Source organism: Urocitellus parryii, chromosome 6, assembly GCF_045843805.1.
Source record: "Urocitellus parryii isolate mUroPar1 chromosome 6, mUroPar1.hap1, whole genome shotgun sequence".
Taxonomy (NCBI): Eukaryota; Metazoa; Chordata; class Mammalia; order Rodentia; family Sciuridae; genus Urocitellus; species Urocitellus parryii.
The window spans coordinates 178,521,243-178,548,735 of NC_135536.1; the positions used below are offsets into that span (position 1 = coordinate 178,521,243).

At 47.0% G+C, this 27,493-nt stretch overlaps 2 protein-coding genes across 4 annotated transcripts in view; one reads left to right on the forward strand and one right to left on the reverse strand.

Annotated features, from left to right (window-relative positions):
- Nucleotides 1-3,745: 3,745 nt before the first annotated feature.
- Tldc2 (TBC/LysM-associated domain containing 2) lies at nt 3,746-14,599 on the forward strand. Of its 2 annotated transcripts, XM_026383345.2 has the most exons (6): nt 3,746-3,778; nt 5,061-5,222; nt 5,861-6,013; nt 8,260-8,355; nt 13,482-13,555; nt 14,464-14,599. In XM_026383345.2, exons 1-6 carry the CDS (start codon nt 3,746-3,748, stop codon nt 14,597-14,599), a joined length of 654 nt encoding a protein of 217 aa, XP_026239130.2. The 2 variants fall into 2 exon arrangements, with proteins under 2 accessions (XP_026239130.2, XP_026239131.2); XM_026383346.2 differs by lacking the exon at nt 8,260-8,355.
- Nucleotides 14,600-16,435: 1,836 nt separating this feature from the next.
- The window catches only part of Samhd1 (SAM and HD domain containing deoxynucleoside triphosphate triphosphohydrolase 1), a 44,657-nt gene continuing 33,599 nt past the window's right edge, over nt 16,436-27,493 (reverse strand). Inside the window, exons 12-16 of one of the 2 annotated variants that reach the window (XM_026383242.2) lie at nt 27,339-27,478; nt 24,955-25,050; nt 21,172-21,276; nt 19,992-20,129; nt 16,436-18,586 (exon numbers count right to left, since the gene is read on the reverse strand). In XM_026383242.2, the coding sequence (XP_026239027.2) occupies nt 18,473-18,586; nt 19,992-20,129; nt 21,172-21,276; nt 24,955-25,050; nt 27,339-27,478 (593 nt within the window). In that variant the 3' untranslated portion in view covers nt 16,436-18,472. The other variant, XM_077799406.1, reaches the window with a different exon arrangement.

The following is a 27,493-nucleotide window of genomic DNA, read 5'->3' on the forward strand; positions in this document are numbered from 1 at the left end:
CTGGAGCTTTGAAGAGTCAGACACCCTTGGCTGGGAGTGAGGGCTCAGAGAAAAAAAGTCAAGTCCCACTCCCTGGTTTCTGGCTTCAGCTAGGGAGCTAGGTGGCCCTATTGACTATGTCAGGAAAGACAGGCTTGGAGGTGGTCAGGGACAAGAGTACTACATTAGGAGGGGGAAATGAAGAGTTCTTTTTGGTCATGTTCAGTTTGAAGTGTCTATGGAGGCATCCAATGGAAAACTCAAGCAAGGGACATAGGAGCATAGAGCCCCGCCTAGCAGTTAGGTCTGCGGCCATGAGAGTCACTGACATCTAGGTAACAGTCAAATCTGTGAGTCTCGGTGAGGTCACTGGGGGAGAGGATCTGTAGGATGAAAATCTGGTCCTAGAATCAGGGAGGTAGGAATTCCTGGTTCTAGAAAGTGGGTCGAAGAGAAGAAACCAGCCTCAAAAGACAGGGGAGCCGAAGCCAAGGAGCACAGAAGCAAGGAAGGGGCTGCCAGGACCTTGAAAAGAGCCAGGGTTTGGGCACAGGAGCCACAGGGAGTAGACTGAAGAGTGAACAGGAGGTCGGGGCAGAGTGTAGGGAGAGGGCCGGTGGGGCCAGCAAGGAGAAAGAAGAGGGACAGGAGAGATGAGCTAGGTCTGCAGAAGAAGACACATCCAGGGCTGGGACTGGCTTTGGAAAGCCGCAGGGACCTGTCTTCCATTGCTCTGGAGGGAAGACAGAAGACACAGGTAAGATGCAGGTGGAGGTGGAGGGTGGACATTCAGGCAACAGGAATGAAGTGGCTAGCTGAGGGCAGCAGGGAGTGCAAGCCTGTGAGAATGACCTCAGAGAGTGGAAATCTGACCTCTGGGGACACATGAGGGAGGATGTCAGGCCATCATGTCAGGCACCTGTTTAACACTTGAAGTGAAACCAGCCCCAGTCACCCCAGGGAACAAGGGGCGTAGCAGCTTCTCATTTTCTCTTGGTCTTTTCAAGTTTCTTTTGTGTGGCTGAAATGGTCCCGCAGGTGCCGTTCTATATCTTTCTTTCTTTCTTTTTTCCCTTTTTTCTTACCAGGAGAGGGGAAACATTTCCCATTCACACCTAAACTCTCTGCCAATGTCACTGAGGCACTGAGTGGATGCTCCATACCTGGGTCACTCACCTTTCTCCCTGTAATGGGACACTCCAGCTGTTTCCTGGAGATGACTACGCAGTTTGAGTGGGAGGTGGCACGCAGTCTGTGGAGGAGGAAGGAGGCCGGCTGTGGGGCAGAGTGGGGGTGGTAGGGCAGAGTGGGAGTGGCAGGCGCCCTGGCACCCGATGCCCACTACTTCCCCTTTCTGGGGGCTGTTACCTGACAGGTGTGTTGCTGCCAGGTCACCCGCTGAATTTTCCTGGATTTGCAGACAAAGAATGGGAGAGCTCGGCAACCCTCCCTGACTTCTCAGAGTGTCCAATGGTCTGGCGTGGAGCATGGGGGAAACGGGGATAAGAGGGATACCCAGGCAGGGGCGGCAGGAAGTGCCCGGCATGTGACCCTGGGCCGTTGACAGCTTAAACACACATTGCAACAGCCATGTTTGAAGTGGCAACAGGACTCTTCACTTGGCTGTTTTTCCCCAAATAGAAGTCCTTTGGCATCCCCCGATCCCTGGAGGAAGTATTGTCCCCAGGACACCTGGTCTTAGGCAGAGTATGAGGGACCCAAGTCCTCTCCACCAAGGCCAGAGGGACAGGGTCTCTTTTAGATGGGTAAAGAGGGGGCCGCCTGTGAGACATGTGTTCACCCACCCAACAGAGGCTGATCAGGGCCACCCGCTTGGGGGCCAGCTGAAGCCCTTCTGGCTCTGACATTTATGACTGAACAACACAACAGTCACCAAGGTCCTATTGGGAGCCAGGGATAGAGAATGCCCACCGACAGAGTGTCCTCTGGGCCACACTGGGCTGTGCACGACCTCCCTGTCTGTACCCAGGGCCAATGAAGAAAGTCCTTCACCATCTGAGGGGGAGCCCACAGGGCAAAGCCCGGCCCTGGGCTTCCCCACAGCAGGGTGTTTACAGAGAGCGCCCCGCGTTGCTCTTTCCCGGAGCATTTGCATATCACAGATTTTACCCTTAAGGAAAGGGTCCCCAGTAGTGGGCATCAGACACCAGGTGGCCTCTGGGAGCTCCTGGTAAGAGCCAAGGAGCCCAGTATCCCCCACCTTTGAGATCTTGGGGACAGAGCCGGGGCAGAGGCCTGCTGAGGTTTTGTTTGTGTGTGTTTGTGGATCTGAGTTCCTGACGCAGGATAATTACCAACAGGTTGTCCCAGCTGGAACCGGAGCTGGCGCAGGGCCAGGGCCTGCCACCTGGGTGAATATAAGAGCCACCTGGGGCAGAGGTGCCAGCCACCTGCTGGGCGACAGGAGTTCGGAGCCAAAACTGCTGCTGTCAGGTGGGCAGGGTCGGGTGATGATGTGGCCAGTTCTCCTCAGGATCAAGGATGGACACTAAGGAAACTGTCCACCAGAAAGCCAGAGGCAACTAGGTGTTCAGGGCCTGGCAGGGTGAGTCCCTGCCTCCAGGGTTCTCACCTTTCCCTCCCCACGTCCAGCTTCTCACCTTGTGAGGGACTGAGGGACTGAGTCCCAGAGGCCCCCGGGTGGGAAGCTGGCCTCTTGTTGGGGAGTCGGGCCTGGATTTCTAGAGGTAATGTGGGGTTGGTAGTAAGCACTGCAATTACCCAGCACACTGGGGTTATCTTATGGAATCAAGGAAGTGAGGATGGAGGCCTGGCTAAGGATCTTAATTCAGGCATTGCCTTTATTTCTTCTTCTGTTTTTTTTTTTTTATTTTGTTGTTGTTGATGGACCTTTATTTATTTACATGTGGTGCTGAGAATCGAACCCAGTGCCTCACACATGCTAGGCAAGCGCTCTACCACTGAGCCACAACCTCAGCCCCACTTTAATTTATTCTTACAACAGTCTCCTGAGGTAGCTATTAGTGTTTCACAGAAATGCAGACTGAAGCACAGAGATGTTAAATAGCTTGCCCAAGGTCACATAGCCAAGTAAGTGTTTAATATTGGAACCTTGACACCGCAGCCATGCCCCCAACTTCCCACTTTCTTTCTGGTGCTAGGGATCAAACTCAGGGCCTTGTACACTACGAGAGTGTTCTACCACTGAGCTACACCCCTAGCTCAAAAAATTGTTTTTAAAGGACCTGCTCCTTTGCCCTGGGTGCACCCTTCCAGCTCCTGCTGGAGTGCATTCGTCAGCTTTGGCAGGGGCCTGAATTGCAGGCTGCCGTCCTGTGAGCGCCTCTGAGGTGATGAGGTCCAAACGTTAGATGTTCATGCAGGGAAACTTGGGCCTAGGGGGTTAAATGGGCTTCTCATGGTCAAGCAGGGAGTCAGAGGCCCTGGGCCCCCAGCCTGGGCTTCAGGCATCCCTGGAAGAGCCGTGGTCCCTAGGCCAGGCTGTCAGAAGGGCGAGGAGGAGGAAGGGAATCACAGCTAGAATCTGTTCCATGTGGCTGATGTAGCGATGCTGTCAGTGCCGCCTGGAGTGCCCAGTTGCTCACAGATCCACCCAGGGGACACCAGGGGGTGACAGGTGAGAGGAGGGAGCAAAGGGCAGCTGGGTGGCACGGAGCCAGCGAGGTGTGCCCAGGCGCCTCCCTCCTGTCTCGGGGCCTGTCATAGCACTTCCTCCCTGGACAGGGCTGGGGACTGGCTCCCGGCGCAGGGCTGCGACAGAAGAATGCAAGGTCTCCGCTGGCGTTACACGAGGCTGGTAAGGGTCCAGCTCGGGCTGTGGGTGAGGTTGGGACGGAGTGAGATCTCGGCCAGGGAGGGCCTGGGCTGGGGTTGGAGGCGGGTGGGTGCTTTGTTCCCCTCTCAAGTCCCTCCTCTGCTGTCTAGGGTTTAGAGCAGGGCCTGTGGCCCGTGTTCCCTGCCCCGTGGTCCTCAGATGGAGCTGTGTCCAGAGGCCCCCACACCGTGAGGGGCTCTTCAGCCTGGGGACAGGGGCAAGCAAGAGTCCTGGGCATTTCTTTTTTTAAAAAAAATTTTTTAGTTGTAGATGGACGCAAAACTTTATTTATTTTTATGTGGTGCTGAGGATCGAACTCACACGTGCGAGGCAGGTGCTCTACCACTGGACATTTCTTATTCTCTAAGGGGTCTCTCCTTCCTAAAAGCCTGAAATCATTTTGTGTAGGTCTGCATGCACGCGCAAGTGTCCATGCGTGTGGGGACACACACACACACACACACACACACATTTACACACCAAGTACCCTGGTACAGAGCGGAAGCTCAAGGGAGTGAATGATACACCAGCACACACCCCACCCACACACCCACACCTTTACACACTCCCAGCTTGCCCTCAGAACACAGTGACATGTAACACGCCGTGTAACACACTCACCTACACTGGACACCTTCTCACACTGAGAAGCCAGAACAAAATTCACACGGAGAAACACATTTTATAACCACCCATAAACACTGTCTCACCTGTGACTACCCACATGGTTCCACTGGCTGACAGGGAGAAATTAGAAGCACATTCTTCGGATTCTGGATGAGATACAGAGAGCTCATGCATGGCGAGCACCCAGCACCGCCCAGCCCAGCATGAGCCGTGCCAGTGTCAGCCGTTGTCATTACCACTAGTGTTGTGTGGTCCTTAATTCAGGCACTAACACCCATGGCTGCATCTCACAGGATGGGCTGCCACCTGCCCTTCTCCCCTGCCCCACACGGAACTCAAAAGCCAGGGTTCACTCTGGGTTCAGCGGAAACAGGTGGACAGGTGCAGGGCCACGGCTCCACTGGGCAGCACTGTGCCCTGGGGTGTGTGACCCTGCATATTCACTGGTGGCAGCCAGGGGGGAAGCAGGCTGGAGGCAGGGCAGAGTCCTGTCACCGGCACCTCCCGGCTCTCCTGGGCTGGGCTGCAGGGACCTGGGCAGGGGGTGGGCAGTCAGCCTGAGGCTTTTGGGCTAGGAAAACAGTGCAAGTTGGTCCCTCTTTGTCCCTCAACCCATTGGGACTTTGTGTCTTCACAGCCCAGCCAGATGGAGGACACCATGTCTGGGGAGGAGGGTGAGGAGGAGGAAGAGGAAGAGGAGACAGCCCCAGCCCCAGTTCCTGCCCCTGCCCCTGAAGACCCCGTGGAGCCCCAGCTGACAGAAGCCAGCCAGGTTCTTGGTGCCTCGGAGATCAGGCAGGTTCGGACACTGCCCTCCCAGGACTTCAGCCCTGGACCTCTTCCCACACCTGCCACTCCCAGGGACACTGGGTCACAGATCTCTGTCTCTAGCTCTCGGTGTCATCGTGGGTGAATCGAGCCTTCTCTCTGGGCTTCCCTTTCCTTTCTAGTAAAAACCCAGTAACGTTTCCAGCAGCCTCTGCACGGGGCTGAGAGGCTGAGAACTCAGGAAAAGATGTTAATTCCAAGATGGAATCAGTCTTGGGAACTGAAGCCAATCTGGGGTGTTGGTGGGACAGGAGATGGGGGACAGGGAGGAAGGATTCAGTATATCCCATCTATTCTCTGGCCTCTTGAGGACAAAGTGACCCAGGGGAGTGAAACCCTGCCTGGGTTTGGCTCCTGACTCTGCCACTTACTCTCCTGTGGGTTTGGGGCTGGTGGCCCCACCTTGCTGAGGCTCAGTTTCCTTATCTATAAAATGGGAAGAAAAACTCCTGTCTCCAAGGGCTGTTGCCAAGAGGCACGAAGTTCCTGGAAACAGTGAGGCACCGTGCCCATCAGGGGTGCTGAGCCCAGTCCTCTGGGTCCTGAGGTTATGGTGGAAGGAGGACAGCGGGAGAGGACCCCCTCACTCACCTCCAGTCCTGCCCCCAGCTTAGCCTCCACCTCCCCGCACGAGTCACCGGCCACCCCTGGAGTCTCGTTTTCTGTACGTCAAGGGACGGCTTTAGTCTGCGGAGCCTGTACCGGCAGATGGAAGGCCACAGTGGGCCAGTGCTGCTGCTCCTGAGGGACCAGGATGGGCAGGTGAGTTGGGCTGGGGTTCCGGGGGACAGAGCCCGACATCAGTGGGTCCAGCCCATGACAGCCTTAGGGACGAGAGGCAGCGGTGATAAACCAAGCCACCTCTAACAGACCCTGCTGATGGCGTGGAGGCCTACCCCGCTCAGAGCCAGCCCACGACACATGATCCTAAGCTCCTTCTACATCCAGACTAGATGGAATCACCCCAGAAAGGTCCCGGCCCTCTTGGAGCTAATAGTTTAAAGGGGGGAGGGCTCAGGCCTTAAGCAAATAATCATTTGACCATAAAACAAAACTGCATTGTTAGCCTCCAAGCACAAGAAACTATGGAGGGATTTTAAGCAGATGATCTACAGCTTAAATATCAGTATATTTTTTTTAATGGACAGAATGCCTTTATTTTATTTGTTAATTTTTATGTGGTGCTGAGGATCAAACCCAGTACCTCACACGTGCTAGGCAAGCCCTCTGCCACTGAGCTACAGCCTCAGCCGGTTTTTTTTTTTTTTTTTTTTGAGTTTCTTTCTTTTGGTGCGGGGACTTGAACTCATGACCTTGTGCATGCTAGGTAAGCATTCTACCCCTGAGCTATACCCCCAGCCTAAGGCCATTGCTTGTTTGGAAATCACCCCTAACTGGTGGGAGAAGGATGAGTTGGAGGAGCTGAGAAGGGAAGCAGGTCCCAAGAGGCAGCTGACTCCTGCATTTTATAAGAGGAGGCTTGAGGTAGCTATGCCTGACGTCCATGTGGTCTTTCCAATGGTGGATTTCCAAGAAGGCTCTCCATATCAAAGGACGGGTGGAACTGGTAGCTCATTTTCAAATGATGATCTCCTGTGGAAGGAACATACTAGAGCTGGGAGAGATGTCAGGGATTCCAGAGGATGTACCCCTCCACTTGGGCCAGAGAGCCTGTCTCCCAATGCTGATGGAAGGAATCCCTACCTGAGGGCCAGGAAGCTCACTCTCTTCAGAAGCAGCCCCTTATGTGAAGAAACCATTGACTATGAGGAAGTTCCTCCTAATATGAAGCCCCCAACCCAGCTGTTCCCAGTGATCCTACCTCTGCCACCCAGCGCCATTTATAATGGTGACAATCCACAGCTCACCTACCTATCCCACCAGAGGATGATGGCTAAGTCAATGCAAATCCCTCCACAGAGTGAATGAGGTTTCACTCCGTATAGTGAAATACCTGGCAATCAAGAAACATGATGTAAAGCAGACCTGTTAAGCGTATTAAGTTTTTGTGTTTTTTTTTAAGCATGATATTAAAGGCATTCTTGGGACAACTGGAAAAAATGGAATAGGGAGTAGCTACTAGATGACATTATGGGATTATTGTTAATTCTCTTAGGGGGGATGATCGTACTGTGGTTATGTAAGAGAAAGTCTCCATTCATAGGAGATGAACTATTTAGTGTGGTCATAGTATCTGCTGCTTATTTTCAAACGGGCCAGAGAAATATATAAATGAAGAGGGAGAGGGAGGTGGGGGGGGAGAGAGAGACAAATATAGCAAACAACTTTGTGATTTTGAGTGTAGTGGGGGGATCTGTACTGTGTTTTGAAGTTTTTTTTATGTTTGAAGTTGTTAAAGAAAAGTGAGAATAACAACTTTATGGATTTTCAACTTGAAATGATGCAAGGGCACACTCCTGTAGTCTCAGCTTCTCAGGAGGCTGAGGCAGGAGGATCAGCAATTTAGCAAGATCCTAAGCAACTTGATGACACCCTGTCTCAAAATAAAAAATAAAAAGGGCTGGGGATGTAGCCGGTGGTAAAGCACCCCTGGTTCAATCCCAGTGTAAGAAGGGCGGGGGAATAGAAGTGAGGGGAGCAGTGCCCCAAACCAGCCCATTATATGGAACCTTGCTTTCGTGTGGAAGTGTGCACACTGGCATTAACCTGAGACCAGAGGAAACACACCAAAAATATCATGAAAAATTACCCTGGGGAGCCTGAAGGGGATCTGGGAGGGTCCTGCTTTGTCTTTGCTTGTCCGTGACCTCCGGGGTTTCTGGAAGTACTTGTGTAAAGTAAGTGGGTTTGAGAAGCGGCGGGAGGGCGCTGACACCGAGAGGCCCCACGGGCTCTCCGGGGGATTGGCAGGGAAGGGGTGCAGGTAGAGACCAGGGGGGCTCCCCTGGGGCCTGGAGGACAAGCCTGCCTCACCGAGTCTGCAGGACGGGGTGGCCAGAGGACCCCAACTCCCGCCCAGTGTCAGACCCCTGTCCTCTGCCTTCCAGATGTTTGGCGCCTTCTCCTCCTCAGCCCTCCGACTCAGCAAGGGCTTCTACGGCACAGGCGAGACATTCCTCTTCTCTTTCTCCCCACAGCTGAAGGTGAGGTCCTCATTTCCTATGGGGCGGGGGGCTCTATGGCAGGCCACAGTTCCCAGGGTCCCAGTGGCCCCCAGCTCCAACTCCCATGCTGGGCTGCTTGGTGTCCCTCTCCCCACCCAGGGGGACGCAGCAGGGCCACGAAGAGCAGAGCATCCCCTTGGCCTGTTCATCTTTAAAAAGAAAATGCTCTGTAGGTCTTGAGTGACCACTGACGGGCTGAGGGGAGGGGTGCCGCTCTCCAGGCACAAGCTGGAAAGGCAGCAGGGGCCCAAGGGTAGATGATGGTCCTGAGGTGTGGTGGCAGGAGGATGTGGCCAATGGCTTCTTGGGAAGCACAGGTGAGGTCCTCAGCTAAGAGTGAGGATGGAGGAGGGGCGTGAAGGAGAGGGAGGGAGTCACCCAGGATCCGCAGCGTGGGGAGGGGGCCCTAGAGGAGACTGTGGGACAGGACCGCCAGGCTGTGGCGGGTGGAGGTTTGGGCCTGTGAGTTTCAAGGCGGGACAACCCCTCAGCCGTGTCCAACACCTCTGCCAGGCCTGGAGAAAGGTGGACGGGAGGGTCCTCCAGGATTGGGGTTTTGCCAAGTTGGTTGAGCCGAGGCAGGAAGGGAGCCAGGCATGGTGGCACACACCTGTAATCTGGGCAACTTGGGAGGCTGAGGCAGGAGGAGTGCAAGGTTGAGGCCAGCCTCAGCAACTTAGCGAGTCCCTGTCTCAAAATAAAATAAATAAACAGTGCTGGGGATGTAATTCAGTGGTAGAGCACTTGCCTGGCATAAGCAGAACTCTGGGGCATATCCCTTCTCCCTGCCCTCAATGCCTCCAACACACACAGGCAGAGAGGGAAGAGCAGGTTGAAGGAGAGAAAATACAAAACGCACCACATGGGGCTGGGGTGTGGCTCAGTGGTAACGCCCTGAGTTCGATTCTCAGAATCACATACAAATAAATAAAAGGTCCATCAACAACTATATATATATATATTTCCCAAATGCATCATAGAACCTAGGCTGGAAAGAGGCAAGGGAAGCCACCAGAAACTGAGGGATACTGGGACAAAATTCAAAATTGTTTATGTTTTTTTATGAGCAAGCCTCTACCACTGAGGACAGGTCTCCCTGAGGAGCAGGGAACAGTGGGTTGACCTGCTGGATATGGCATACAAGGGACATTGAGCTAGACGGTGGAGAAGTTCTCTGCCATCCCTGATGAGGACAAGTCCCCCGAGGTGACCACGGAAGACAGTAGCTGAGAACCTTCTGGAGGTTAAGAGAAAAAGACTGTAGGCGGGAACAGGGACGGAAGTTCACCCGGGAATCAGGAAAGAGGAGGGGATGGCGAGTGATGGGGGTGAAGAGACCCGTGACGACGGCCACAGGTGGCTGGTATCTCAGGTGGCACCATCTGCCAAGGAGCTGGGGCTCTTTCCTTATTTTTGTTTTTTGGAACCAGGGATTGGATCCGGGGTGCTTAGCCACTGAGCCACACCCCAGCCCTTTTTATTATTTTATTTAAAAAATATTTTTAGTTGTAGATGGACACAATGACTGTTTATGTTTTTTTATGAGCAAGCCTCTACCACTGAGCCACATCCCCAGCCCCCTTTTATTTTTTCTTTAGAGACAGTAAGTTGCTGAGGCTGGAGTGTGATCCTCCTGCCTTAGCCTCCCGAGTCGCTATGATGGAGCTGAGGCTCTTGAAGGAGGGAGAAGCTGTCAGAAAGACCAGGTGATCTAAGGTGACAGACTCGAGCTCTTGCTTCCCGTCATGGGGTTTCTGAAGGACAATAATAATAGTCCCAAACATCTCCCATCCCAAACGTCTTCCATCCAACAATTTTCTGCCTCTGGGTCCCTTATTGAAGGAAGCCACCGAACTCTGCTTGGGTGGCAGGGAGCACCCGACTTTTAACATGAATCAACATGTCGGCTGCTGTGGGTCACCTTCCCGCCTCCACACACCAGCACCATCCTCACATCAGTCCCAAGAGGGCTGTGCCATTATCATCCCCATGCTATAGAGGAGGAAACTGAGGCAGAGAGAAGTTGAATGATGGGCCCCAGTTAACCCAGTTGCTGGAGGTGAGGACGGGACAGGAGTCTGAATGCAGCCGCAGCACAGCACGACCTCTCTGAACTGCAGAGGGTCCCCAGCTTAGGATGCTCCTGCGCTGGGGAAGGAAAGCTGAACACTAAACTGAGTAAGAAGGGCTCCGGAAGAAGCGCAGAGGCACCTGTGTCTGGTGGGGTGGGTGATCGGGGAGGCTTCCTGGAGGAGGAGCTTCTGGAGATGGATCTTGATAGACAAACTCAAGATGAGCAGGTGACTGAGCGGGTCAGAGGAGTTCTCGGAGCTGTGCCGGGAGCACATTCAGGCATCCATAGAGGCAGGGTGGAGCAGGGAGTATATGGCTGGGCACTGTCATCAAGAAATACTGATTCACATTTTCTTCTATGGGTGGAGAATTAGTTCCAGGGGCTTCGGTTTGCTCTGAGCTCTTCTAATACGTGCAGACTACCTTGCCAAAGGCTGTCTGTCTAGCCTCCACCAGCCAGAGCCTCCTCCAGTCTTCCTGGGAGACGGGCACCAGTTGCGCATGGTCAGGATGCTGGTCATCACCATTGCCCCTCCAGGGTCCACATACTAGAATTCTAGAACCTTCCTCCTACTGCAGGCCAACTCCTTGTCTACCTCTTGCTGGCTCCCTCTCTTCCTCCAACCCTCTTACTGTCAGGGATCAGTTCTGGGTTCTCAGCTCTTCTCTGCCAACCCTCATTTCCTGTGGTCTCATCCACCCTCACAGGTTTCCATGCCAACCACATGCTGATGACCTCCTCTCTGGACTCCAGACTCACACAGCCAACCGCTGCCCAGCACCTCTGCTTGGTTCTCCAACATGACATGTCAAGCTTAACCTGTCTGAAACTGAGCTCCTGTCTTTGCTCCATGAAATCTGCTCCTCTCCCTGTTTTCCCTCACCAGAGATAATGGTACCTCCATCTTCTCTGCCACTGTGACCAAAAAATCTTGGAGAGCTCCTAACAGTTAGCTGGAGTGATCCTTTTGAAAAGGAAGTCACAGCATGTTGCTTTTTGGCTTCATTTTTCACTTGGAGAAAAGCCAAAGTCTGTACAAAGACCAATGACCTGGCCTGTCTCTGATATTGTTTCTTACCATTTTCCTTCCCGTTACTTTGCTCCAACCACACTGGCCTGAACTGGCATTTGGACATAGGTCTACTCTGCCTCAGGGCCTTTGTACATGCTGTTCTGCCCAGAATGCCCTTCTCTTAGGTCTCCACATGGCTCCATCCCACAAGACTTTGTCTTAATGTTGCCATTTCAGTGACCACCCTGCCTAGGTTATTCAAAATTATCACCCCCCCATTCCCTGAAAACCTTTATTGCCCTTCTCATTTCTCTCCCTAGCATTTTCACCTTCTAGCATGCTATTTCTTACTTTTTTATTTGCTTCCTTCCACTAGAATGTGAGTCCTTTGAGGCAGAGATTTTAACCTACTATGTTCACCATTGTACCTAGTACTTAAACCGTGCCTAGTGCATAAGTGCTAAAAAAATTACTGAAATGAATGATGTTTTTCTTCAGGGGGACACTGTCTGCCTTCCCTGCCTATGGTTATGGAATCCCGTCTCTTAAAAAACTGGTTAATTCTTTACTGTCTTTGGTCTTCGGGCACTTCTGTGTCCTTCATGAATTCCCAATGCTTCATCCTTTGATTGCTATTCTAAGCAGCACCATGAACTTCATCTTAATTTTTTTCTGTAGCAATATTTATTTTATGGTTTCAAGTCTGGAGGTCATGTCTTTGAAGGAAGTTGAGGAAGTGTTCAATAGTTCTTTTAAATTTTTTTATTTTTGAATCTGGGGATTGAATCACAGGGGGTGTGGTGCTTAACCACTGAGCCACATCCCTGACCTTTTTATTTTTTAAGACAGGGTCTCACTAAGTTTCTTACAACCTTGCTAAGTTGCTGAGGCTGGCTTTGAACTTGTGATCCTCCTGCCTCAGCCTCCTGGGTGGCTGGATTACAGGCGTGTGTCACTGTGCTTGGCAACAGTTCTGTTTTCCTGTGGTTACTTGCTAATATTATCTCATTCCTTCTGAGCCAGGACTTATCTTTTAATTAGTCCTTTTTAGGTTTTGTTTTTACAACTAATTGCTGGCAATAATATACCTTTGTGGCCCTTTAGAAGTCCTTTTATTGCCCAATTTGACTCTTAAATAATGTACTTATTTAACAAATGAATTCAGCCACAGCACTCCACTGTGCCAGGGACCAAGCTGCCCTCTGGACCATTTCAGTGGGCGGATAAAGGCACACAGACAACGCTGAATGAGTGCTCTCCGAGGGTAAACGCCAAGGAGGACAAGACAGGGCTGGAGGAAGAACGGCCTTAATAGGGATGTCCAGGAACGTTTCTGGGATGACCCTTAGGCTGAAAGAGAAGAGGGTCCTAGTACACCTGGGGGAAGAGCCCTCTGGGCAGCAGGACGGTGAGCACAGAGGTCTAAGCAGGAATGAGCTTTGGATGTTCCAGGGACAGCAAGGCCAGAGTAGCTCACGTGCAGTCAACAGGGGGAGAAGAGATCAGAGAGAAAATCAGGGTGCAGGCAGCTGCGCCAGGGGCTCTAGTAAGGAGTCGGACTTCCCCCATTACAGATTCCAAATAGAACACTCAGGTCACAGTGTGGAGATGGGCTGGGGCAGGAGCTGGTGGGACAAAAACATTGGGAGGCTGTGGCCAGGGCACGGGGGAGGAGGCAAGTTGTTGGGGACAGTCAGGCTTGGTGTGACCTGAAGTGAGAGATGCATGTTCATGGTAGAATCAGTCCCTGCTCCACTTCTTTCCAGCTTTGGAAGCAGGAAGCCTCAGAGGTTTCTGTTCTATTCCTAGAGCGAAGGCGCTTCTAGGCTGTGGAAACTCAAACTACAGGGTGTGAGAGGTGAACAACAAGAAGAGAAATCTCAGGAGCCTGGGGCCCAGAGTTCCTGCAGCTTGGTTGGCCCTGGAGGCTTTATTCCCTCCACGACGCTGCCATCTAGTGGCTTGGAGTCAGACTGCACAACCAGGACTCACCAGTAACCCTGAGCTTTGTCACCCCAGGTCTTTAAGTGGACAGGAAGCAACTCTTTCTTTGTGAAAGGAGACTTGGATTCCCTGATGATGGGCAGTGGCAGGTGAGTGCCGCCATCCTCCGGAGTCTTGGGGTGGAGTCTGTGTTTGGACCCCTTCTCTCTCCATAACTGCAGGCTGTAACTGCTCCAGATGAAGTGGGGAGGCTGGGGGTTCACTTTCTCCTTCAGTCACTGACCACCCCCTGGGCCAACCTCTCAACCTCACGGAAGCCAAGGAGTAAGCAAGAAGATGCACAAACTCCCCCACCAGTTTATACATCTGAGTCCGAATTCATGTGCCTTTGGGTACAATGACAGGGTTGGATGAGGCTGGAGTCCAGAGATGGCAAGACTCAGATTTGCCAGTCAGCCCAGTGATCCTAGGGGACCTAACTTTAATTAGAGGAAGGCTACATCTGCCCTCCTCTAATAACCCGGGCTTCTGTATATGTCTGGAAGATGGAGAGAGTTAGGAAAAAGGAGGCTGGTCTCACTCTTGGTGTGACCTTCAAAAGCAGGCACATTAATGAGTTTTACCCTGAGGGCAGAGATGAAAGCATTGCTTGATTAGTACCAAATTCTTTTGCTTTCCCAGCTGCCTGAAAAGCCTCCTTTGAGAGGCAGCTTGGCACAAACACATCAGCCATTGCTGATTTGCAGTAATTCACTTCTTGGCTCCAGCCTAGGTTTTCTGTGAAATGTGGGGATCAGAATGTTCCAAGTGTCTGGGCTGTGGGGATGGCTGTACCACTGTATGTATTTATGAAAATCCTTGAATTGCCTTTAAAAGTGCTTTAAGCCCCACAGGGAACAACATGCTGAATCCCCCGAAAAGTCAGGATAAGTTGGTCTAAGGAACAATGAGGAGCCAACTGGGCAGCTGTGATGGCGTGGCTGAGGGCTGGCAGTGGTGGATTCTGAGGCCCGACATACAGGGCTGAGTCATGCCAACATCTTCTTCTTCTTTCCAGCGGCCAGTTTGGGCTATGGTTAGACGGAGACCTGTATCACGGGGGAAGCCACCCCTGCGCGACCTTCAACAATGAGGTGCTGGCCCGGCGCGAGCAGTTCTGCATCAAGGAGCTGGAGGCCTGGGTTCTGAGCTGATGCCCTGTGCCAGCAGCTTCCTGGGCCACAGGGACTCAGACCTGCTCATGGATGCTGTCCAGGCCTTCCTCACACGGGGCAGCCCCTTCTGAAACTAGGATGACATACTCATAGACTCTGGGTGTTGGACAGCCTCCTTATGGCTTGAGGACAGACAGGTAGGGGGGCAGACACTGTTCTGCATAAGTGATCTGAATATGTGAAAGACACACCTTACCCAAGAAGCAGAGTACCTCATGAAAATTACTGTTATAGGAATTCAACAGTGAATACATGTTTATTGTAGAAAACCCAGAAGACACAGAAAAAATTTTAAATTGCCAGGTGTGGTGGGACACAGCTACTTGAGAGGCTGAGGCAGGAGGTAAGCAAGTTCAAGGCCAGCCTAAGTAACTTAGCAAGATCCCATCTCAAAATAAAATAAATTATATATGAGGGGCTGGGAATGTGGCTCAGGCGGTAGCGCGCTCGCCTGGCGTGCGTGCGGCCCGGGTTCGATCCTCAGCACCACATGCAAACAAAGATGTTGTGTCCGCCGAGAACTAAGAAATAAATATTAAAAATTCTCTCTCTCTCTCTCTCTCTCCTCTCTCACTCTCTCTTTAAAAAAAAAAAAATTATATATGTGTAATAAGAATTGTAGGGGCTGGGGCTCAGTGGTAGCGCTATTGCCTTGCATGTGTGAGGTACTGGGTTCGATCCTCAGCACCGCATGTAAATAAAAAAAAGTCTATCAACAACTAAAATATATATATATGTATATACATATATATATATATACATATATATATATATATACATATATATGAATTGTAATTAGAAAAAAACAAAGTACATGTATAAAGACATGAATTGGCATGAACATACTTTATATATAAAGATATGAAAAAATTGTGCTGTATATGTGTAATAAGAATTGTAATGCATTCTGCTGTCGTGTATTTAAAAAAATAAAATCAATTAAAAAAAAAAAAGGATTGAGATTGGCTCAGCAGTACAGCACTTGCTGGAGGCCCTGGGTTCAACACCTGGACTGCAAAAATGATGAATGAATGAATGAATGAATGAATAAATAAATAAAACTGTCTAAAATGCAAACTCCCCAAAGAGTAATGTTTTCATGTATATCTTTCAAAACAATTTTCTATGGAGATACATGTATATATATTTTTTCTTACAAAAACAGCATTCTTGTCATGTATAACTAATTAGAACAAAACAAACAAACAAACAAACAGTATTCTCTTACATGGGTGGTGTTGTACCTTGTATGTTTTAAGAATTATTTTAAAGAACGCTGTCAAACCTCAGAAACCTGGGCTCAGCCCAAGGAACTAACAAAGACTCTAGCAGCAGTATTCCTTCTCTTGTCCCGTGCCTATTCTAGAACTCTGGGGGACCTGCATGCCACCAAGGTACAATGAAGATATGAAAGCAGCAAATGAACAGTATGCTTATTTGGGCAAAGATGCTGAACCTCTGTGGATAGAACTTGAAGGAGATGAGAAGAGAGAAAGGAGTGTTTTCTGGTGCAACAGGAGCTCTGCAAACTAAGAACACTCCTTAGTCCTCTCCTTCTCACACCAGGGCCTGCCTTCTGCTAGAGGGAAAGATGCTATTCCTTGCCCTTGCTGCACGAGGAGAGCTCCCTGCCAGGGACCTTGTTACTGCCATGCCTCTCACTGACCCCACGGTGTGGAAGGACTAAGCAACATCAGAGTCCTGCACGGCCCGCATTCATGTGCACAGCAGAGTCAGACTGGGCACACAACAGGGTAAGGAGAAAGTGGCTCAAGAGCACACATCCACACTGGAGACACATTCGTGAAGCTTTATTGCAGCCATTTCCCTCAACCAGCGGAAGGAACCAGTCGGTTCTATTCACAGTCTCAAGGTGACAATGTTCAGGAACTCTAGAGACTAAGCTGTAAAAATCCCTTTTTTATACAGAGTCAAGATGTTTCTTAAGAAAAATTTAGCCTTGTTAATGGCACATGGTTCTCATAATAAAAACACTTGCAAACAGCATAAAGTGCAGCTGCCTTACATGTAAGGAAAGAGGCAAAAACAACAACAAACAGATTCAAGTCGTTTCTCAGTCAGCACAATGATACAATATTAGGATTACAAAACTGCAGAGTAAACCACAATGATTTAAAAATAAAAGTGGCAGGAAAAATAAATCTTGGCACAAAAATATTACATTCTTGACAATGAGTCTGGGCACAGGAGCTGAGACCTCCAGCCGTTTCCCCTGCAGGTTTTACAGGCACCTCGGCTGAGCAGATCCAACCTGGAACCTCCCCTGTGCTTTCATGAGCCCATGTGTGAACTGTCCCCACCAGGGCACCGTGGTAGGGGTGATGCTGCCACTTTCCACTGTAACCAGGGGCTGTTCCATCCACATCAGGTGCAGGGCATTTGGAACAGTTGGGACCCTGGGCTGTCACCACTTTCCATCCCTCAGTAGAGAATCAAGGGTTGACTATCACTCCCAGGAGAACAGTGGAAAGTGACAGCACAGGTACTTCTGGCCTGTGGCCTGAGCTCCCCACTCACTCTGGCTGCCCACTGCCACCTTGTTCCATGCTGCCAGGGAGCATCAGTGCATAAGAATTCTCTCTGTTCACTGCCCACGTTGGCCCCAACCCCAGACTTTGTTCTTGGTGAACTTCTACACCCTGGGGGTAGGGGATCCCCTGGGCACAGGAGCACTGCCTGACCATGATGGTACCCTCTCTACTGCTGGGAACATCAAGTTACAAAGGGGAAGCTGGGACCCACTTGGTAGTCACCAACCTCAGGAAAGGCAGTCTAGTCTGCTCTGAAACCTGTAAAATGCCTGGAGGAAAATGCGAAAACAAAGTTCCAGGTAAGAATAGCTCCAAGGACAGTCCCTGTGACGACCTCTGAGTAGCTCAAAAGGCAGATGAGGAGACAGGCTAGAGGGAGGCCTCTCCAGGCTGGGCAGTGGTGAGGCCCTAGGAGATGGACGGTGAGAATTGAAAGAAAAACAAGCTGCTGGGTCTGAAGCCACAGCAGACTCCGGCGACCTGGCTGGAAGGATCCTGTGCCTCTGCAGATTTCTGAAAGAGGTTTTTATGCTCCACTGAAGAGGAGGACGGAGTGTGGCTCAGTGGCAGAGTGTATACCTAGCTGCAAGAGGTTCTGGGTTCAGTTCCCAGCACCGCAAAAAAAAAAAAAAAAAAAAAAAAAAAAAAAGGAAAGACAAAGAGGCCGGAGCCCCCAGGTCTGCTCACCAGAGCTGGAGCCGACTCCTGGCCCTGGCCGTGACTCCTGGCCCTGGTCTACCGTTTACCACAGCCGTGCAGCTTGTAGGGGCTACCAGAGTGAGGGCAACGTCTTTCACTGGTAAGTTTAGGTATCATTTGAGAAGCTATCCTCAGTAGAGAAATTTTGGGTTTGAGAGACATCTCTCAGGGGACGGAGATTTTATTTATTTTTAATCATGTCTGTTCATGACACTTTCTTTTCTTTTTTTTTTGTTCATGACACTTTCAACTTCAAAGTTGTGCCCTTGTCTGATTTCTATATTAAAAACAAAAAACAATCACCTGTCATAGGAGTTCAGAGTAGATAAAGAGTTGTTATTCTAAGAAAATAGACTACTAAAGGAGAAAGTTAATGTTAAAAATAGGCAAAGTAATGCTTTTCATAGCACGTATAGGAAGATTTGCCCAACAGAATTTTTTTTTAATAAAAATTACTTACCTTTAGTATGTGTATATATTCAAAGTACAGAATAAAAGCACTAGTTACTAAATTTGTGAAACTATGTGATTAAATCCCCTAAACTGTTTGGGGGAGGGCTTTTTGTAAGTGTCCGATTACAGATTTCATGCCAAGTCATCTTTAAAATTTAAGGCGTTTGGCTGCTCCTGGGAAGTGGGCTGGACTGTGGGCTGAATCCCTGTAATTCCACTCCGGTTTTCGAGGTGTAATAAGTGGGGCTACAACATCACCATCCTATCAGGAAGAGAGAACTGGAATTAAAGAAAATCCAAAGCCTGGTGTAGTGGGGTACACTTGTAATCCCAGTGGCTCAGAAGGCTGAGGCAGGAGAATCGCAAATTCAAAGCCAGCCCCAGCAACTTACCAAGGACCTAAGCAACTTAGTGACAACCTGTCTCAAAATAAAAACACAAATAGGACTGGGGATATGGCTCAGTGGTTAAGGGCCCCGAGTTCAATCCCTGGCACTAAATAGGGCTGGGGACATAGCTCAGTGATGAAGAGGGGAACGAAGGAAGGAAGGAAAGAAAGAAAAGCCAGTTTCCATCATTTCATTTCTGAATCTTAGGCATACATATGTCCTTAATGTCCTTGGCTTGCAGGTAGATTGCTTCTGGATATACTTTCTCTTGGGAAATTCCAAATTATATATGCCCTGTGCTTGGTCAACTTGAAACACTACAGTCCTAAGCAGATAAGGGCCTTCATGGAAAAAAGCCACCAGACCTCTTTTCAATGGACTCAAAGACCCACTTCTTTGAAATCTCTAGCCTATGGTCTTCAAGGCCACCTATCTCTCCTCTAATCTTATCATACAAACCCTAGACAACAGACCGGTAGGCAACCCTTCTCTTGGGGATCCCTCCTGCTGCAGGACCTCTGTTTTCTTTCTATTACTTTAATAAATTCTGTTTCTTTGCTTTCATCTTTCGTGTTCATGGATCTCATTCTTTGAATTTGTGACACAAAGAACCACAGTGACCCTTGCATCTCACTACCAATTACATTCAATCAGTCAACATACACGGAGTGGCCACTCTCTGTGCTGGTCGCCTCCTCCATGTCAGTCAATTTTAACAACATTCTCTATAGGGTTGGCAACTGTACCTTGGTTCTTCCATCTCTCTATTCTCATTCTAGAAAATATAAAAAGTTTATTGGCATACCAAATTAACCACGTTGGGAATCCTGAGCTTGAAATAGCAAGTTAAAAAACTTGTTATTGAGCAAGGGGTAGAGCTTAGAAATAGAATTCTTGCCAAGTACACTTGAGGCTCTGGGTTTGGTCCCCAGTATTGTCAAAAAAACAATAAAACAAGTTATCAATTTTATGTGGCCTTTAACAAGTTAACTACTCTGTAGAAATCTTTAAAAGATGGGGACACTATGACTCATCTGCCAGGGTCATTGGGAGGCCTGGATAAGACAACTAGTGAAACTATTATAAAGCACTATTCACAGGGCTGGGGATGTAGCTCAGAGGTAAAGTGCCCCTAAGTTCAAATCCCATTACGAAAAAAAAAGCCTCCAACTTTTCAGTAGATGGAAAAGATTCCTATGACTTTCCTTAAAAATTAAAGAATGTAAAAAAAAAAAAAAATTTAAAGAATACGCGAAGTATGTCAATAAGGCCATGTACCTTCGGCTTGCTGAAGTTGTTGATTAAACACCAATGAACGAAAAGTTGTCGTGCAGCAAACAAACTCTTTTCATCTTTCTTCTTACAATACACCCGAATCACCTGCTCTGCAAATTTCTCTGGTAGAAGCTGTGAAACCTATTTAAGAGAGAAAAGATTTCACTGTCACCTTGAACTCATAAATTAGAGGTGTCAGCTGTTCCCCAGGTGCTTGAGCATCCCCCCGCAACATCCCCCACACTGGGGACTGAACTCAGGGCCTTGTGCGTGCCAGGCAGGTACTCTGCCACTCAGCTATACCCCCAGCCCTTTTTATTTTGAGACAGGGTTTCACTAAACTGCTCAGGCTGGTCTCAAATTTGTGATCCTTCTGCCCCAACATCCCAAGATTGGGATTATAGGTATATACCACCATCTCTGGCCTGAGCACTGTTTTTGAGGTTTATTAAAAGTACTATATATCGGGGATGGGGATGTGGCTCAAGAGGTAGCATGCTTGCCTGGCATGCACAGGGCACTGGGTTCGATCCTCAGCACCACATAAAAGTAAAATAAAGATGTTGTGTCCATCTAGAACTAAAAAATAAATATAAAAAAGTACTATATCACTTTGCAATTTTATCTCAGTTATAATCCAAAGAAAAATTTAAGCTGAGATTCCAACCATGCAGCATCCATCTCCCACCAGAATCATCACTTGACCTTTAGCAAAACCCTGCATTATCACTGATGTTTAACAAACAGGAAAAGCTATTGTTAAGATGGTCTCACCTAGATATGCTTTAAAAAAAATAGTTTTAGTTGCTGATGGACTCAATACCTTTATTTTATTTACTTACATGTGGTGCTGAGGATTGAACCCAGTGCCTCACACATGCTGGATGAGTGCTCTACCACTGAGCTACGACCCTAGCCCTAAAGATAGACTTTAATAATAAAGATAAACTAGGCTGGGGTTGTGGCTCAGTGGTAGAACATTTGCCTAACATGCATGAGGCACTGGGTTCAATCCTCAGCACCACATAAAAATAAAATAAAGATATTGTGTCCACCTAAAAACTAAAGAATAAATATTAAGCATGGACTTTAGAATCTTACCTACATGTAAAATACAATTTTACTATAAAGGTTTGCCAAATGTGTACCACTATAATGGTATTTATTTTATATAAGTAGTTACCTGACTTTTATCTATACTGACGGTTCTGCTGAAGTCACTCTTACAATAGAAGCGAACATGATCAATTGGATTCTTGTCTTTCATCCCATAATCCATGTTGATAACCTTAAAGCAATAAGTAATCACATAATCATAAGAATTGAATTTAAGATCATTGTAAGAAATAGATCAGAGTCCTCTGGGGGTTCAGAAGTAAGAATACTAGTAAGTTGCCATATGGTAGAATAAAAATAACTCTAGTGCATGACCAGCTACAGGAACTTGGTTTAAAAACTTGGGGGAAGGAGGAAATATATCTGCATGTTCAACATATTATAAAGTTATTCTACTATGATAAGACCCTGGTAGACACTAGATATATCACATTTTTTATACAATCCCAGCCACCACAGACCATGTGGCCTAGACTGAAATTGAACAAACAATTAAAGAGTTACAAAGCAACCACATCTGTTATATGAGCTACCAAGAAAAGCAAAGGATGCTTTGAATCTTTCTAACAGTAGACCTAAGGTATAAAGTAGCCTGGATGCTACCAAATGACTGGAAATGTTTTCCTGGGAAAGTGGCTTTACTCAGAGGGCAGTATTGAACCAGGCCTACCATGGTAGGAAGATATTTCTAGGAAGAACAAACAACTCCAAAGCTGCAGGGCCAGAAACTTCCTGATGGATTTAGCAACAAAGTTATTGTTGATCTTGGCAAAAGTAGTTGTAGTATAATAATGGCGACAGAAGAAAGATTTGGGAATAAATGAGAAAATAAAAAATAAATGAAGACAACTCTTAAGATGTCTGGCTGTTAAACAGAGCCAAAAAATACAGGTTGAGCACCCCTAATTGGAAAACCCAAAATCTGAAACTTTTTGAGTACTGACACGAAATTCACATTTTTGGATTTTGAAACATTTTGAAATTCAGATTTTTGGATTAGAATGCTAATAAATGCAGTAAACTCTTTGCAAATATTTCCAAATCTGAAAAATTTTGAAACCTGAAACACTTCAGGTTTCCAAGAATTTTAAATAAAGAGTATTCAACCTGCACCTGGAAAAGGATTTGGGACCCTCAGAAAGGTAAGGAGAGGGAGCTGGGGTTGTGGCTCAGCAGTAGAGTGCTTGCCTAGCACAGGTGAGGCTCTGGGTTCGATCCTCAGCACCACATAAAAATAAATACATAAATTAAAGATATTGTACCAACTATAACTAAAAAATAAATATAAAAAAAAAGAAAGAAAGAAAAAGGTAAGGAGAGACAACTTTCAAGAATTTTACCCTGAAGGGCAGGAGAGGGATTAAAAGGAGTGTGGTATTTGGAGTTTTCTTAAGATCAAAGACTGTCTACCTTCTGATGGGAAAGTCCAAAGGAGGCAGGAGAGAAGTGAGAGCATAGGTTCCACAAGAAGTGATGCACTGTGGAGGCTCTCCAGCGGCAATGCTGGATGAGGTGGCACCAGCCCCATGAGGTTCCTAGATTTTCATTTTTAATTTATACAAGGTCTCACTATGTTCCCTAGCCTGGCCTCAAACTTCTGAGCTCAAGTGATCCTACTGCATCTTGAGTAGCTGGGACTACAGACACAAACCACCACACCCCATAAGACTTTTAACAATTTAAAGTCAATTAACATTGAATACGATAAAAAATTTAGTTTTTCAGTTGCAGCAGCCATACTTTTAAGGGCTCAATAGCCAGCAGAGACAGGAAGCAGAGATGCAGAACAATTCTGTCATTACATGAAGTTCTGTTGCACAGTGTTACTCTAGAACTAAGTAGAAAGCTTACTTCCTAAATCACTAGTAAGGAAGACATTTCCACACTGTAATAGAGGTAAAGCTAAATAGAACTGCAGGTGGAAGCAAGCTTGCTTATTTAGTAATGCAAGATGAGGGAGCTCTGACTAAATGGCTTATATGTACTTTCTCTGAAATAAGGATCAAGGTTGGGTTATACACTAAGGGTGAATACACTTGGGATTGGGGAGCATGGGTGGAAGTCTGAGAGAAGTAAAGACCATTTGAAATAATCATTATGGAGACTACAGACTGCACTAAGCCTGCAAAAAGTACAGAGGTTGTGACCTTGCACTTACAGCAGTGTAGTGAATGTCTCCAGCAGCATGTGTGTGCCAGGTACAGGTAGGGAGAAATTTAGATTCAATTCAGGTTGTTAGGCTATTACGTTATTCAGCCTTTGCTAGGTAAAGAAGTTGAAGGTGACTGTAGAAATCAACCAACTTAACAAATCAGAAAATCCAAGTTACACTGGAGGAAAAAGAGAGAAAACTGACAAGCTGTCAGAAAGTACAAGATGACAGGAGGCCCTGAAGAGCGAAGAACAAGCAAATGGAGAGGAAAGGGGTTTGTGGGCAAAACACAGGATATTTAAATTAGTGATTTTATAGAGAGGGTAGTTTTGGTGAAGTGTTGGTGAAGTTCAAAATATAATCTGCTAGAAGTGAAGTGGGTGAGGTCTCTGAGGACAAAATGGAGAGACCGAAGAGCTGGCTCCACGCAGAGCAGGAGGCTGCCCAGGACAGTGGCAGAGACGCAAGAGAGGAAGACCCTGAGCTGCGCCAACAGTGTCAACTGAGGAGAAAACAGATGGCTGGTGCAAGAGGATCACACCTTTAGGATGGATTCCTGGAATGGGACTTCTGGGTCAATTCTAATTCCAGAAAGGCCTTCCAACTTGGTGTTTTGTACCAGTTTACCCTTCTACATTCACATACTTCTATTATCCCAGAATTTTTTTATCACTTTTTGTTTTCACAAGTCTGAAGTTAAAAAATAAATGTTCACTGCTGCATCAACTTATTTGATTATTGGTAAGGTTAAGTCTAACAGCCATGTGTACGTCTTCTCCTATGTGTGGGCACTTTAAGTATCTCTGGTCCTACATCCATCTGGACACCGCACTTTGAGAGAAAAACCAGATGGGAAGTTGAGGGACAATGAGGATTGCCCACTGCACTAAAGACAAGACAGTCCCTTGAGGAAAGCAGTGAGGGCAGGGCAGGCAGGCAAGAGCCCAGGGAAGACGTTCTGGCAAGTGAAGTCTTTCAGAGTCTCAGGAAGTCAAAATAAGAGATCCCTTTATTTCTAGTGGAACTTCCTCTAATTAAACAGGAAACTGCAGCTTGACCTAAAGATCCCAGGCACTTCACTATGAGCCAGATGAACAGACAGTGGGCTCATGGACCACTCATTTACTCATCTTATCCTTTGCCAAAAAGAATGACATGGAGAGACTGCCCTTCACTCAAGGATTTGCCAGCAGGAAAGTACAGAGGAGAGGCTTAGGGAAAAACAAATAAAGGGAACACTGTCCTCGAATTTCAGAGGAGCAGAACTTTAAAAACCATTTCCTATAGAAAAAATAACATAAGAAAGCTATTTGGCTTCTCATCAGATACAAGAAGATACTGTGGCCTTTATGAAAATAAGAATTAAAAAAACTAAACTTTTTCCTTTGCGTATTTATGTAGGCAATTTCAAAAACTAATTGGCATGTTGTACTTCTGTGATCAAAGAAATTTTTAAAATCAATATACAGTGTTCTATTAATCACAAGACAATTATATTAAAAATACTGATAAAACAGCACAAAGAAAATTTTAAAACCAGTAAATAATGTTGGTTCTGAGACCCCAGGTTATTCTCTTCCTTCCTTCTTTCTGTATTTTTCCAAGTTTTTACAACGAACATGTACTAATTTTATAATGTGGGGGAATTGTGCCTTTAAAAAAAAATTCTTCATTTAGTCTATTTGGCCAATTACTTACATCCACTATGAAATCTTCAGCCTTCATTTCAGCCTCCAGGAATATACCATCAGGTTTAGCATCAGCAACCTTTTTTGGAAGGTGTTCATAGTCTTTCTAGAAAAGATGAGATTACCATGTTAGAAATCCAGTTTTGCATCATTTAGTACTTGTGCCACAAACAAGTTCCTTTTCTCTGGGTGCAATGGTGCAAGCCTGTAATCCAAGTAACTCAAGAGGCTGAGGCAGGAGGATGACAAGTTCCAGGCCAGCTCAGCAAATTAGTGAGGCACTAGGAAATTTAGCAAGACCCTGTCTCAAAATAAAAAATAAAAAGGGCTGAGAATGTAGCTCAGTGGTAAAACATCCTGGATTCAATCCCTGGTACCAAAGCAAACAAGCAAACAAATAAACAAGGTTCCCTCTCTAAAAATGACATTCCATACCAAGTGTAAGGGCACATGTCTATAATCCCAGTAACTGGAGAAGTTGAGACAAGAGGATCACAAGTTTGAGGCCCAGTCTAGGCAACTTGGTAAGACTTGATTTTAAAATGAAAAAATAAGGCCGGACACAATGGTGCATGCCTGTAATCCCAGCGGCTTGGGAGGCTGAGCAGGAGGATCACAAGTTCAAAGCCAGCCTCAGCAATGGCAAGGTGCTAAGCAACTCAGTGAGACCCTGGCTCTAAATAAAATACAAAATAGGGCTGGGGATGTGGCTCAGTGGTCTAATGCCCCTGAGTTCAATCCCCGGTTACCCTCCACCCCTAGGGAAGAAAAAAAAAAAAAAAGAAAAGGCTAAGGATCTAGTTCAGTGGTAGAGTGCCCCTGGGTTCAATCCCCAGTACTGAAAGGGGAAAATAGCAACAAAAAGTTACTTCATTAAGAAAAATGGTTAGAGTTGGGCAGGGTTCATGCCTGTAATCCTAGTAGTTCAGGAGACTGAGGCAGGAGGATTGCCAAATTCAAAGGCCAGCCTTAAGCAATTTAACAAGGACTAAGCAACTTAGTGAGATGCTGTCTCTAAATAAATAAAGGGCTGAAGATAGGGCCCTGATTTTAATCTCTGGTACCAAAAAAAAAAATAAAATAAAATAAAAAAAATAAAAAAAGTTAGTGCTATCCCTAACAATTATAGAATTACAGCTCTTACCAATGCTGTCCTATTAAAAAAATAAAACAATTTTCATAACAAAACTTCACATTAAAAAAAAAAAATGACACTAACCTCTTAGTCAAATAAGGGGAAATAAAATCTAACCCAAGAAATGACTATGAGGTAGGGCATGGTTATCAGTTGACTCATGTATGGCTTTCTGGCAAACAACAATAAAAAAAACCTTACTAAACTGGAGGTGAAAACAGACATTTGAACTAAAGGAGAAGGCGAGAGCAATTACCTCTCTCCAGGAAACTGCTTACTGAAGTAAAAAATATGACCTCTCCAAGTTCACTGTTTATGTTATCAGTAAAGTCAACAGCAGGCTGTTATTAGTAATTAAGTTTTTTTTTTTTAAGTTGTAGATGGACACAATAGCTTTATTAATTGATCAATTTATTTATTTATGCAATGCTGAGGAGCAAACCTAGTGCCTCATGCATGCAAGGCAAGCTCTCAACCACTGAGCTACAACCCCAGACCAGTAATTAAGTTTTGTAGGGAGACAAAAATCATAAAAAAATTTTAGACTGATGGGGGTTAATACCCCCCAGCCCTGGCACTGTTCAAGGGTCAACGATAGTTAAAACAGATCCTCAAGAGACTCAATGACACTCATACAGGTACATTATTTTGAGGGTCCTTAGATATATTCCCTTATGTTCATTTTTCTGTGCTTGGATCTAGTCAAAATCTGAGGACTCCCGTCTTCCTGGATGAGAGAGAGAAGGTTTGCAGTCAGGCCTGGCTTTGAATCCTTGCTGACTGGTGCACATGAGCCAGTTATTAACCTTAGCCAAGACTCAGTTTCCCATACAGAACAAAGGCCTAAGAATACTGTGTTGCTGTGAAGATTAAATGAGAATAAATACAAAGAGCTTAGTACCGAGCACGAGTATTTTTTTATTTTTAAAAAATATTTGAGGCTGGGGTTGTGGCTCAGTGGTATAATACTTGCTTTGCATGTGTGAGGCCTTGAGTTTGATCCTCAGCACCACATAAAGATAAATAAATAAATTGTGTCCATCTACAACTAAAAAAAAATATTTTATTTATTTATCTTTATGTGGTGCTGAGGATCAAACCCAGGGCCTCACATGTGCTAGGCGAGCGCTCTACTGCTAAGCCACAACCCAGCACCTTCCTTCGGCACTGGTATTTTGACTGATTAATGGTTTCCTCTTGGAGGACCGAGAGTGCAATAACTTTTCACCAACGGGAAGATGCTTGATAATTCAACTTACCCTTTCAATCTTCCTTGCTTCTCCTGGCTGGGTCTCACCCACATACTTGTATAGATTACGGTATTCAATATTTTTTAAAACCTTTTGTGCTGCATCCAATTTGGGATCAGAAGAGTATAAAATCTCCAGAAAAATGTTATCTGCAAATGTGATGA